The sequence below is a fragment of the Larus michahellis genome, chromosome 2 (genome assembly GCF_964199755.1).
Source record: "Larus michahellis chromosome 2, bLarMic1.1, whole genome shotgun sequence".
Taxonomy (NCBI): domain Eukaryota; kingdom Metazoa; phylum Chordata; class Aves; order Charadriiformes; family Laridae; genus Larus; species Larus michahellis.
The window spans coordinates 159,345,476-159,359,699 of NC_133897.1; the positions used below are offsets into that span (position 1 = coordinate 159,345,476).

The 14,224-nt window shown below is 39.7% G+C and overlaps 1 protein-coding gene across 8 annotated transcripts in view; it reads right to left on the bottom strand.

Moving 5' to 3' along the window:
• Positions 1–248: 248 nt before the first annotated feature.
• The window catches only part of ASAP1 (ArfGAP with SH3 domain, ankyrin repeat and PH domain 1), a 193,813-nt gene continuing 179,837 nt past the window's right edge, over positions 249–14,224 (bottom strand). For all 8 annotated transcript variants that reach the window (XM_074577833.1, XM_074577825.1, XM_074577829.1 and 5 more), the window contains 4 exons: positions 11,752–11,810; positions 9,028–9,530; positions 5,149–5,271; positions 249–3,159 (listed from right to left, as the gene is read on the bottom strand). In XM_074577833.1, coding sequence (XP_074433934.1) covers positions 3,085–3,159; positions 5,149–5,271; positions 9,028–9,530; positions 11,752–11,810 — 760 coding nt within the window. In that variant the 3' untranslated portion in view covers positions 249–3,084. The remainder of the gene's footprint in view (positions 3,160–5,148; positions 5,272–9,027; positions 9,531–11,751; positions 11,811–14,224) is intronic.

Below are 14,224 nucleotides of genomic sequence, written 5' to 3' on the forward strand. Positions count from 1 at the left end.
CATAAAGTCACTGCACCCAGGAGGGGTTAGTACTGCCCGAGTCGCTTTGGGAGCTGCTGTCGGGGTCGGGAATCCTGCTGCTGCCCACGGACAGAGGAGAGGCGCAGAGGGACAGAGGGACACGCCGAGCGGTTCTTTTCAACCCAAAGGGCAGCTGCAGAAGACAAGACGCATGGGGCTGGCTTTCCAGAGAGCCTACTGAAGCCAGGGAGAAAGCAACGGAAACTCATGGACAAAATAAGTGTTTTGATGCTAGCTTTAGTAAGTAAAGTTTTCCAGATAAAGGCAATTGCATCCATATTTAACAGCTGTTAAAGAGATACACATTTAGTTGCATTATATAAGGGGTGCTCCATAATCAAGAGAAAACATTTCAAGTGTTTTAAAGTCTACCTGTTTGGAATCCAGACTTTCTCCCTAGAAGATATTCCAGTTGACAAAAGGGCCTCGTTCAGATATCTGGGATCAACTGAATACATTTATTTAAAAGCAATTTTAAATATTAAAAAAGTAGAAATTAACACATACAGTACTCAAAAACTGTCACATTAAATACATGTGAATAGACATGTGTACTGATGTTTTACCTTAACATTCAATGAGAAGTCAAGATTTTAACTAGTGGCATGACCAGATCGGATTTCTGTACACGTTGATGTACTATGTAATAAAAAAATAAATAGCAACTGTTGTTCAACAGTAAATAAGACATCATCTGCAGAGCATACTTCCCCCTCTGGGGGCACCTTCCCCTGCCCCTCCCCCCAACCCCTTATCAGCTAATTTTCCATAAAGATTTAGACTTTCCAAATACTATGTCATGTACAAAATTGCAGACAGTGGCTCATTGAGTTCAAATATAATACTGTACTTAAACTCAATCAATATCATACATTTTCAGATTTCTTATGACCCACAATAAGCCAGAATAAACAGAACTATTGTTCCCGATGGAACTCATTTAATTTTATAAAATGCATATGTATACTATTTTAAAGAGCGTAGAAAAGAATAGACATTTGACTCTACATAATTTTACATGCCTAGGTTTTCTTTATGTGATTTGCTTTCATCAGTTTATTTCAAGATCACTTAAAAATACAATTGACCACAAAAGTGAATAGGTTTTGTTCTTTAATGCAACTTAAAACATTGTAGTAATGGATAAAATGGAATGCTAAATAAACGCTAATCCTGACTTCCTTTCCATAAAAAACAGAATAAAGTCTGAAATACTGGAGCTGGTAATACTGAAGATTAGATGCCAGCAGGCTTGCTCACTCATTGCGTAATTGTATTTTTTTCCCCAATAAACTTTTGTTATAAATGATAAAACCCATTAACAGTTAATAAATGTTTTGCGTTTTTTCCATGTGGGGTTTAGACTGATACTTGTTTCTATCGTAACCACAAACAGAATTAAATATTCACTGACTACAGTCTCGTAAAACTGAATTAAAAAGGAAAGCCCTCAGAAAGACTGAGATGTGTTTTGATGAAATGTAAATCTTTCCATGCAGCCGAGACAATCTGCTTTGAAATCGCAGTACTAGGTACTGAAGCCAAAATAACATTTAAAGCGAGTAATACAAAACTACGTATGAAAGTCATGGAACCTGCTACGGACAAACCATGGGGAGAACACAACTGCGTTATGCTTCAAAGTTAAAAAACGACGTTGGAAGTGACATAGGAAATGAAAGGTTTCGGTAACGCATTGAAGTGTCTTCTGGCAATGCAACTTCATACCAACTTTCAAGAAACCTCAGGTAAAATGCAGCCATCCACAGATTTTCTTCGAAATTAGCTTTGTAACAGTCTGTCTGTTGCTCGGTGCTTTGAACGAAGACTACGACAGTCACAGTTTGGTGAACTCCGCTAAAACCAGCCTGATACTTGTGATCTGAGTTCTGCCATTAACAGCCTGATCAAAGGCATGAGAGGTCGTCTCAACTTCCACTTTTTAGAGCGATTAAAAATAATTTAAATTTATCCTTATATCACCACTTAAGAAATTTTATTTTAGGTAACTAACTTTTAGCAAGGTTGAAGACAGAGGGGGGGGAAAAAAAAAAAAACCCAACCCACAAAATCTTTTTTCCAAGAGCCAATTTAGCTATAAACAAATACTGTCGCAAGCTCACGTTAATCTGAATAGCAACTAAGTTAAAATGTTCTTTTCCTCAAATGTAGCTATATGACTACAGTACTACTTTTGTACAAAGGCAGGTTTCAAGTAAGCGTCTAAATGCATGCATAATGTCAACAGTTAACGTTTTCTAGAAGTCCTTGGTTACTAAGAATTCAGTGAAAGAAACCAGCAAATTTCACATATATCTACTAAAGAACAATAGGACTAATTTTCATTAAAAGAAGTTTTCGAATGAAATAAATTTGTAACTTTTTATAGTGAGGTAATATCACAGGGGAACTGCAATCACAGTTTGGCATAGGTCCACATAGTATAAACATGAAATGCTGTATGCACACCATAAAACATTACTGTTATCTGTAAAGTCAGTGAATATTTGTCTTCATAATTACACTTAACTGAGCACTATATTAAATAAATACTGAAGTGGGTTTTATAGCTGTAAACTGCATACACTTAGAAACTGCAGGCTGATTTTTAAATTGTCCAAAACCATTCACTCATTCTAACTTTCTGCTAACTGTATATTGAGAATACCGAGTTATTAGGAACAGTCATTTCTGTACAGTTACATGGTTGACGGAGACCACCTACGTTTGGAAAGCTGGCAGTTCCTACGGATTTTGAACAGCAAAGACAGAGATGTAAGTGCTAGATGCCGAGGATGGCTTCAACGAACCCAATAAGGCGTGCCAGGTTCCAAGGCTACCATAATACTGGCGAAGGCAGAATAACACAGTATATTTACAATACATATAATTCAACCTCATGAGGTGAAACTTAAATGAATTCTTAATTTGTAACAGCAGCTATATATACAGTTGTGCACAGGATTACAGGGAGGCAGCAGCGTTCGCTTTTGCTAAAAAGCCCGTCTTGCATGAAGAATGTGCAATGCTCAAGTTTAGGATTTTGTTTGTTTGTTTGTTTTACTAGTCTGACAGAATGTGCACAAAGGACACTGGAAAGACCCCTTTCCTCTCTGGCTGTCCTTCGATGTGGCCAATCTGCAACACAGGAGAAAAGCGTACATGTATATATACGTGCGTGTACCCGCAGAGTTCACAGACCACATTTACTTCATCCAAAAGCAGCAGAACTGCATGGATCCGACAGAGCATTTGCAACTTCTTGGACGGTCTAAAGTAGACCTCAGGTAACGTTTGAATTTGCATAACGGAACGAAATAAAAGCATACGAACATATTATAAATAAGACAAGTTAAGCCAAATAAGTCTAAAGAGAACAAAACAAGTACAGCTGAATATGGAAACCCAGAAGGGCTACACAGACCTCTGTGAATTCACAGACCAGTGAATTTCAAGAATCTCACCGAAACAGAAGCCTTATTTTCTTTTGTCTGATATATCTTGCTACTGCAAGTTAGTCTGTGTCCTTCAAACCCCTTCCTCTTAGTTAACTGAATAAATCCTAAACATCTCGCTTGAGGGAAACGCCTGCTACAGTTGTGAAGTTACTTACGATAATCTGGGTGCCTCACTTGAAGCGATAAAGGCCCAGCTATTTCCTCATTGAGTTAGTGTGATTCCTAATCATCTGTGTGCGTACTCCTCTTTATAACGAATCACAGCATCTTCTGAGTAAGTATCTTTCATGTACAACTTCTTACTTGTTTTGCATAATAATAATTTCTAAAGAAATAGCCAAGCAACTTAAAAAAAAAAAGGTACCTTCTATATGAACTTTACATGTTTGAAATGCTTAATTATAACCAACTCTCAAACTGATAGCACTGGAGGAGCAGCCCTGACTGACCATGTAGCCCTTTTCCCATCCTGCTGCAGTGCTGCGCTCGACTTTCAGAATAACTGTACCTCCTTCCTCTTCCACAAGCTAACAAAATGGGAAGGGGAAACATGCAGGGCTGGCCATTTCCTCTTGTAGAGCCAAATTTTTGAAGCATATGAGTCAACAGCCCTCGTTTCCCTTCTCAGAAACGCTCAGACTGGAGCACTTCATGGAACTTGTCAGGCGTGTACCCAGAGATCTTCAAAAGCCACTTCACAAAACAGATTCTTCAACTAATGCAGCCGTAATCGGGGGCTGGATGATAACGGTAAATACAGCAGCTTTTTGCTGGGCTTTGCTTTTTTGATACCATCCTTTCAGTCAAAAACCTTCCTCATTTAAATGATGAGTGAGAGGAAACTGCGTGGCTAGAACCAAAACAGCGGCATCTGTGCTGCACTTAGATTAGGAAATCACAGGCAGCGCTGCGCTAAGAATTTGTTTTAATCAAAATGAAGTCTGTAGAATAGCAATGATTCTTAGGTAGGGAAGTCAGACGTAGCAGGGCTTCGGAGGCCAGAAGCAGAGCGTCAAGGGAGGGTTGGAGCCGTCAAGTGGGGCTGGGAAAAACCTGGTGTTAGCACTCAAGAACCAAAGCCAAGACGTGGTCCAGAGTGGGGGGAGTATGATACAAACCAGTGGCACGGGAGGGAAGAAGGGAAAGATGTTAACTACCTCTCATTTAAGGAGGAAAACGATCAGCTCACAGCACCCATTGCAAAGTTTTTCAGACTTCCAGCAACCCCTGCAGGTGTAACTTAATATTTCCGGTGAACTGAAGGTAATTACCTATCTCATTTTTCATGAGGGGTATAAACACGCTAAATGGAGTAAAAATCGCCACTTCTTCATTTAATGAAAGGCTAGTGGGCATTACAAAGAGTGACACATACGCAAATATGTGTTGTTATGAGCCAGCAACGAAGCCAAACCTAGTCAGGATGGTTCTGGCAGACTCCCAGGAAGAGACAGACTCTACCAGAGAAAGGGGGGGTCTCCTCCAGTTTCAGGGCTGGATGTTAGCTCAGGCAAAAAACTCCCCAAACCCAACAAAATAAAAAAAAAAAAAAAAAATGAACACCACCTACAAACCAAAATAACAACCACCCCAAAAATTTGGAAAACGAGGATTTCCTTTAGAAGTCATACAGAAGTTAAGTGGAACTATAAAAGGAAAAGATACGTACCCACCACTCTTGGTCCTCTTCACCAGTTACAATAATTACTTCTCCTTCAACAAACGTGAGCTCATCATCATTATCTGCCTGACAGTCATAAATGGTCTTCACTCGCCTTACTTTGTTCTTCCCCTAAAAACAGAATGAAATTTTAGATGAAGGATATGAGGAACAGCAAAACCACATGTATGATATGAGTTTTGCCTTTTAGTTATGTTTTATTTTACAAGAAGGTGGAGACTATCCAATTGTTTCCCCTGCAATCGGGGACATAAAAAAAAAATAATTAAAAAAAAAAATCAAAAAACTCTGCTTCAACAAGGATATTTAAAAAATAATAATAATGATTAAAATTACCTACATAGGTGTAGGTCTTCTTTTTCTTAAGACTCAGAACTCCCAAGAGACTTTAACGTGTAGGGCACAGCTTAAGTAATCTATGATTCCTCCAGTAAAGAAAGTTTAAATAACGCCTTTACATTGTTCCCTTTCTCCTTTAATACATACTTCATTAAAAGAAAAATAAAAAAATCACCATGAACAGAAAATGAAATCCAGTCTCCTCAGAATGTTACAAGAGAGGTAAGGGCTGAGGAAAATGCTGCATTGGATCTAGTGTAAAAATACAGTATCCTTTGATTTCAGATGTGCTTACAGAACTGGAAATCATGTTTTGAGTGATTTTTTCCATACGGAATGTTAGCAATTTCTTATTAAAAAAAAAAATAATCTTAATTTCAGATGGCAGTATTAGTTTGTGATGTTAATTTACAATAGATATTCTCAGAGCTCCACCAGTCTGAGTCCAAGTATTTTCTAGGTCACACTTTGCTGCATGCTGCTAATTCATATGAAAAAGCCTGAGCCATGGACTCCTCCCCAAACATATGTTTCTCACGGCAGAGAAAATGCTTTAAATTATTTCCAAATAGAGTAAGGAAGTGATATTCACAGCAAAACACTCCTGCTACTTCACAGTCCTGTATTTTCATACTCACACCTCTTCAAAAACCACAGCTCCTTCTTTGAACAGAAGCAGTCAGATAACAAAAATGCAAAAGACCACGAAGGGCACAAGGAGATGAGAAGCAGAAGGGCTACGAAGGAAAAAGTCAGCAGGTTTAGAGGAATTTGAGCCAAAAGTAACTTCACAGAGGAAATTTCCTAGGGAGCCTTCTCTTCGCTATTACCTACCCACTTGAAATACCTCCATGTTCTGGCAAAAAAAAATTTATTCCCTGCAGATCAACAGCAGAGCAGACCCACGGCAAAGAGCACTCATACTGAACTCAAGGTACAGAAAAATAACAATTACAGAGGGATCTAAGGGACAAAGCAGTTAACACAACAACATAAGGCTAAAAAAGCCCAAGACGAATTAACAGATATACCTGAAGTTCGTATGAGATCAAAAGGTTTTTTACAGCGAGGCTTTGCTGCAGCAAGAAGTTACTTCAAAGAACGCTTTCTCTCTTTTTTAAACAAATTCAGATAATTTCAACAAAAATCACAACTATCACTAGGGATTGGAATTCAATATTAATGGGTATTTGGGGCCGGTCCCAGCTTTCAACTCCAGAGAACCTCTACAAACTACGGAGTGCTTCCAATCAATCCTCCAGTGATGAAGGGAAGCAACTACTTCTGCCAGACAGAAATCATCTCATTCAGTAAAAAGAGACTAAATAAAGTTAAATTCCTCTAAACTTAGAGACCCATATGCAGCTCGGCTTGTAAGAACACGTGGAAAATGATGGCAATTGCTCCTGGTTCCTTCTGATTAGTACCAGAGATGACATTTTAATATTCTATTCCTTTCACTTAGCAGAGTGGTACAAAGCAGAATTCAAGCCCGAGGTGTATTTAATCTTGGGAAGATTTAAAAAAGGATGGATCTGAAGAGAGGGTATAATTTCCATAACACAGTTTGGGGCATCGGCGTGTAAAATAGAAGCAATTCTAGGACATGTAATTTGTAAATAAATGTAAATGAAACAAATACCACCACCCACCATCACCCCAACTCCTTGTATCCAATATTAGTACTTATTAAAGAAGAGACTTTTATGCTAAAGACTGAATAATAATCAGCTGCTGTGGTCATTAATAATCCATCCATGGTTTTATTTACATTGAATATTTTTTTTGTTTAAAAAGAAGTATTTTGTCTCCTTTCTAGAAAACACACACAAAAGAACACTCAAGGGCTTGGTGTGATTTTTAGAAGTACTCAGAGCAAGTTTCATTTCTCTAAAAATACCCTTTCAAGTCCTTATATATTAACAGCATTGGTATTTTTTTACCTAATAATTTCAAACAATTGATTTTCTAAAACCTCCAATAAAAAAATTTGCGCTCATCTATTTAGTGGCTAAAGAGTCAAACCCAAGAGCGCGGTACCCGCAAGTACGAGTGGCTGCTGTCACGGGGCTCACTGTCGCGCCGCGATGTAGCACTTCAGCAGTTTGTGCGCAGAGGACAGAGCCAGAGGACGAAAGCGGAGGCAAGAGACGTTTAAGAGAAATCCTTGCACATTACTACCTGAGCAAAAAAGACTGCAGTGAACAAGAAGAGATACAAGCGTGCACGTAACGATGTGTAGAAAACTGGAAAGTAATTAGCACAGATAAACCATAATTTTGATCACTGCAGAACAGTGGAACTATTTATTGCACGTGTGAAAATGGCTGAATTTGGAGAACACCGAATTTTTCCTCTGTATAAAGCAGGGTGAGAGTTTAACAAACAACCAAAACAAACAACTAATCCACTATTTGCTTTCTTCTTTAATAAACTGACAAAGAGCTGAGAAAGTCCAGCATCATTTGCTTATATTTAAAAGTATGTAAATAAACAAACCACAGTTGCAGATGCCTTTTGATCAGCTCCCTGTACTACTTCATTTAATCTCCGGAACACTCAGGAAGCCCAAGCAACAACCCTGTGGCTCTCAGTTCAGACAGGAGCTTACGGACAAGCCCAGGACAGAAGCCAAGCAGAGCGATGGCTCCAGAGAAAGATGTTCTTCCTCAGGCGAGCACAGGAAGGGAGAAACTCACCCTCTGCTTTCACTACAAGAACAGAAGTCTTATTTCCTTTCACATTAGTGCTTTGCATAGCCAATTTGACAAGCAAAACCATCTCCTTTTTGATGTATTCTTAATGATGAAAATCTTAAGAGAGCTCTGGAGCTTCATAAAATGTTTTCAATATACATATGCATGAAGAATCCTCTGTTGGACGGAAATTGCACTGGTTAGCAAGATGAACAGCAAGATGAATTGAGGGCTGAACAAGGAGACTCGGAATCTTGTTATAGTTCCAGCCCTGCTACTACACGCCATCCAGCAACGGCAATTTTGCCACTTCAGCAATATATCTGAACCTTACTTAAGCACACCGACATTAAATACTCATGACAGGAACGTTTACTAGTTTGTCACAGCTGACTTGTACTTTAAATTTTTATCTAGTGATAATAGCATTCTTAAAGATTACAAAAATCAAATACATAAATATTGTAGTAATCTAAGACCTACAAAGCAGTGAGCAAAGACAGCAAAGAAAACTACCAATCAGTTCAGAAGTATGACTGGCACAGATAAAAACGCCCAAGTTCCCTAATAAATCTAAATACGCTGTCATGCTCCCAAGACTACTGCTTTATGTTACCAGTATTTGTTTCAGCATGCAAGAGGTCTTGTAAACCCCCAGCATTTGCTGAAGCTGCTCGGGAGCACCAAAGAGCTCCTCATTCCCCACCCCAGCCCATAAGGTTGTGTTGTTTGCATGCAGAGCTCAAGGGTGGGTTTTTTTTTGCACAGATACATCCTACAGTAGCTTCAAAGCCTTTGGCGGATACTTTCACCTTGCTGGAATAATACCTACCATATTTATTTTCCTGGGAAGTGGCACAGGGGTTTCTGGCAGGGTATGTGTTATGTCATTCGACTCTTCAGATGCTTGCCTTTGGACGGTGTCTCTGGATTGTACGTTTGGAGAAAGATCTAAGGAGTGAGATTTTTGATTTGCCTCTGAGGGCTGTGGCTTCGCTGAGGCTTCTCCACCTTGAGTTTTCGCCAACAGCTCTCCTAGCTGAGGTTTTGGAGGAAGGTCCTTCATTTGCGGCTTTGGAGGTAAGTCTCCAAGTTGTGGTTTTGGTGGCAAGTCTCCTAGCTGAGGCTTTGGGGGCAGTTCTACAGGCTTTGGGGGTAATTCTCCCACTTGAGGTTTCTGAGTTAATTCCAGAGGCAGAGGCTTTGGGGGCAAGTCTCCAGGTTGTGGCTTCTGTGGTATATCGATGGACAGCGAGGGCTTCTGAAAGATTTCCGTGTGCTGATGGGATTTATCTATTGAAAGATGATGACTGGTTTCTATTTTTCTTAGTGCCACTAAAACAGAAGAGCGTAACAATGTTTTTTCACAATCTCATTTTAATATTAAAGAACTTAGGCACACATCAAAACTGTAATTGTGTAAATGGCCACACGTTCACTGAGCCCCGATAACTGCCCTTACGTCCTCCGAGTCTATGATAAATGCAAGATAAAACAACTTTACGCAATAACCCTGTCACTGAGGTCTCATTTCATCACTCCTCCTGGAAGCCAGAAGTGCTTAATCCGACAGCTACTCAGTGTCAATTTATAGATTAATTACTTAAAATGAAATAAAGTGATTACTTTTTGTATATAAAACAAAAAAAAAAAAATATTAAGACATACTTTGCAAAACAACCTATCAACCCACTGAATGTGACTGCAATGAAAATTCTCTTTAATGATGATAATCTTATACGATTAATGATTAATCGTATATACAATTGAACTCCATAGAAAAAAGCCTCGCGTCTCAGCATTAGCACCTGTAAAATCTTGAAGACAGCGAGTGAGCATGTATGTCTATACAGTGTATAGAATAAACTGTATTATAAACATTCAAATTAAAACTAATAAAAAATGAATTATTGTAAATATTTACAATTTAGGGAAGATGAGAAATTTTAAAAAGTGTATTTTGCAGATTTTATGGAAGGAAATTGAAAATAGCTTTTCAAACAGTTTTTTCTCAGTGTCATATATCGATTCTACTGCCAAGTTCCCTAAGAAAACTTGACTGAAATCTACCTTAAAAACAAAACCATAAGAACACAACAAAAAACCCCAAACCCCTAAACGAAACAACCCTATATTAAAACAGATGAAGGTGGACAGAAGAGAAGAAAGTTACGACCCATGACGAAAGCAACACAGTTTGACTAGAAGGAATAATTTCCTATTGTATTCAGCATTGCTGTAGTATCATATTCTACCAGCCAAAAAGGCGGTCCGACATTTTACTGTGAAAGCAACACTTGCTTTGGTTATCACCTACTGCAATAACACTTCCATGCTATATTTATGATCATTTATACCAAAAAAAGAAAACTTTGCATCATTTCCACGAAAGAAATTATGTAGCTACTATTAGATGCCTGATAAACATTTTGAAAAATGTCTGTGTTGATACCTGTATAAAGCTTTGTCTCCGAGACTTATCTAGTAGCAAACGTACGAGCAGCGATCATCCACATTGGTTTAAGGCTTAAGTAAATGATACGAAAAACCTGACAGTAGCCCTTATCAAAGTGCTTTGATTGAGCCCATCTTAAGTTTTCACCTGTCTCATTTTAAATCAAGGAAGTGTTGACTTCCTTTGCAGTGGTTCCTCATCGCCTCATTGGTGTCTCTTTCAAAAGATGATACTGTGTCATAATAACTAATTCAATGAAGTTGAAATTTCACATTTGCATTTTCTGTTAAAATTATGTGCACTCTTAATTTCAGTCATCTAGCTTCAGAAGTCTGGACAGGCTTCATCCTCTGTAGAGATCATCCGCTCATACAGACAGAAGGTATTTTGGATCACAGAGCTACAAGGTAAGTCTACTTTTAACACTATAGTCAACTGCTGCAAGAACTCAAAAAACTAAATAAAACCTGCTGTATGAGTTTAAAGAGGGACTAGAAAAAACATTTCTAAAAAGAAAGGGCCATAAGGTGTTCACTGGGATGATGGCCTCAGCAAGTGTGCCACCGATATATAGGTGAGCATGTAACAGTACCCGATTGGTTTCAGTGACAACAACCCTGATCGCCAAAACATGGCAATGGACAAAACTTCCTTCAAGGGTATCAAGAAATTGGACTTACGGATATTAGGAAGAAAAAAGAATTAATCAGCGAGAGTGATGAAAGACAGAAATGGAAGCCCAGGGAGGTTATCCAGGGAGATACTCAAAACGTGGCCTCGCGCAACCTGCTCTCCTGTCAAAAAGCTGGCCCTACTCTGAGCGGGGACTGGACCAGCTGACCTCCTCAGCTCTCTTCCACCTTCAATCAGTTTACTATTTTTTCTTTCCTCCATATGTTCCACAGTTCTGACTACTTTTTTAGTTTAATAAAAACCTTCCTGATCTTCCAAAATCCTTTCCGTTTTGCTAAGCTTCCATGGTTTGTGGCGTTTTAGAAATAAAACTTCTGGTGAAAAGATCCGTATATTTAAAGCAAGTATCTACTTTCACACACATTTAAAAGATGTCATTATGGCAATACCCGCAAAAAGAGCTCTTACCTTTTTGAGGTAGTTTGGGAAGAACTCTAGGGCCAAGTGCAGTCTTTGCGGTCCCAGTGCTAAATCAACAGATACAAATTATTAGTGCTTACAACTGTTATAAAACACTTTTTCTCTTCCTTTTGCCCCCCTCAACACATCTATACTCTAAAAAAAATATTCCACGTTAATTCTGCTTCTTTTGTATAACCAGCTTGTCATGCTGTCTGAATGTCTGAAACTCAAAGCACTATTAAGACTGAACAGCTGCTGCAGAGGAAAAGCCACACAAACCCCACACAGCCTTAATGCTACGGGGCAGATTTATTCTATGAACTACGGTATGCGCAAAAACATACTCTGAAAATCGCTGAAGCTGAAAGATCAGCTCAGTGGGCAGATCCCAAACTTTAAGGAAAATTTGGTCTTTAAAATAACTATACTGAAGCATCCAAAACATAATCGGTTCTTTATGTCAGTGGTTTGAAGTTTTCCGGGACTGAGCCTGTGCCTTGTAGGCCACTGCACGAGTGCGATACGGTATTACCCACAAACTGCATCTGCGTTGGGAGACAAAGTCTCTGCTATTCTAAGGAAAATACTGATAATTGTGGGCAAATAACATACTTTCCTCTGTCAACCTGTGTTACAGCTGCGTTAGCTACTCGTAGTGGTAAACAACAATGCAAACAGGACAGTTGCGAGGGATTTAATTACTGCATAAAAATCTGAGACGGTTGCATATTGCCAAAGCTTTCCATCTATGCTTTCTGTTGTAGGCAATTTTTTTCAGAATTAACACCAGGCTGGCTCAAATTTGCAAATATGGCATGTGAGGGCAAAACACGTTACAAGTTTCAACAAAAAAACACAACACTTCTTCCACCAAAAACACATCAGGGTCACTTTTATAGAAAAGGACTGCAGAAGAAAAAAAAGAAAGCCAACTGATTTAAGGCATAAAAATCAAACAATAAATAATCGAATAAAAATCAGTATCACCTCAACATAATCACTCAAAAAACAAGGAAAAAGAAAAACAAGTGAGGAAGTTGCCAGAATATGTTCAACAGTGCAGAGAGTCTTCTGCATCAACAGCCTTGATTCTGGTATGATTTCTCTCTAAACCTAAACTTTTCACAATGAGTACGATGAAACACTTTTATCTTCATTTCCTAGCTTTTTTTTAAAAATAGTCAAAATATATCATGACGCAAAACTGAAAGAACAGCCAAGCTCAATCTTGATTCAATAAATAATTACCTCAGCCTTTATCTAATGCCATCAAGTGTGAGTACCACACGTTTACACTTGTCTTAGAAGTATCAAGTGTGGCACCAGCTCTTCGTGCTGCAGAACATCATTGCCTTTCCCCTGAACGCCCTGGGCCACCTGGATGGATTCAGCAGACACCTCGAGTACTGTGTTCAGTTCTGGGCCCCTCTGTACAAGAGGGACGTGGAAGTGCTGGAGGGGGTCCAGAGGAGAGCTACCAGGCTGGTGAGGGGTGTGGAGACCAGGTCATACGAGGAGAGGCTGAGGGAGCTGGGCATGTTTAGCTTGGAGAAGAGGAGGCTGAGGGGAGACCTCACTGCCCTCTACAACTACCTGAAAGGAGGTTGGAGTTGGCCTCTTCTCCCAGGTGAATAATGACAGGACCAGAGGAAATGGTCTGAAGTTGCGGCAGGGGAGGTTTAGATTAGATATTAGGAAGAATGACTTTACTGAAAGAGTGGTCAGGCACTGGAACAGCCTGCCCAGGGAGGGGGTTGAGTCACCATCCCTAGAGGTGTTTAAGAAATGTGTAGATGTGGCTCTTCAGGGCATGGTCTAGTGGCAGAGATTGTAGGTTGTTTGGTTGGACTCGATGATCTTAAGGGTCCTTTCCAACCATGAAGATTCTGTGATTCTGTGACACAGCAAGTCATCTGTGCCACCAACACTGCAATCCACTGCCTGTGACAGGGCAGCTCACAGCTGGAGGAGTGTCCAGAAACTCTACCTACACATCTTCTGCTGCCACTTGTTTGAGGTTACACGTCCATCTCCAGTCACGGCCTGACCACGCACACTTGCGGCGATGCAAGGTCTCCATCGTGTTGCCCGAGGCACGCGTTTATTGGAATTACCATGCTCTGAACCTCAGGACGCTGGAATCACAGCGCAGATAAAGGAGTAACAAACACTAAGTGACAGGAATGTCTGGCTATCCTTCCTCCTCCAGCTATTGAAAAAGACACTTGTAACGTATTGACCTGATGAACTACGAGCTCAAAGGGGTTTGTGTTATTACAGACTGCGTGTCAGCACACGAGCTCGACAGACTGGAAAGCAGCTAAGCTGGAAGACAGATGAATTCTCTCTCTACAGAGCGATCTTTGATGCCAGCCTGTACCCAGAGAGACGCTTCTGCAGCTACAGGCACTAGCCCTCACACCGAAGCAGATAAAATGAAATGCCAGGAGGCGCAAAAATACAACTTTTGTCCCACTGG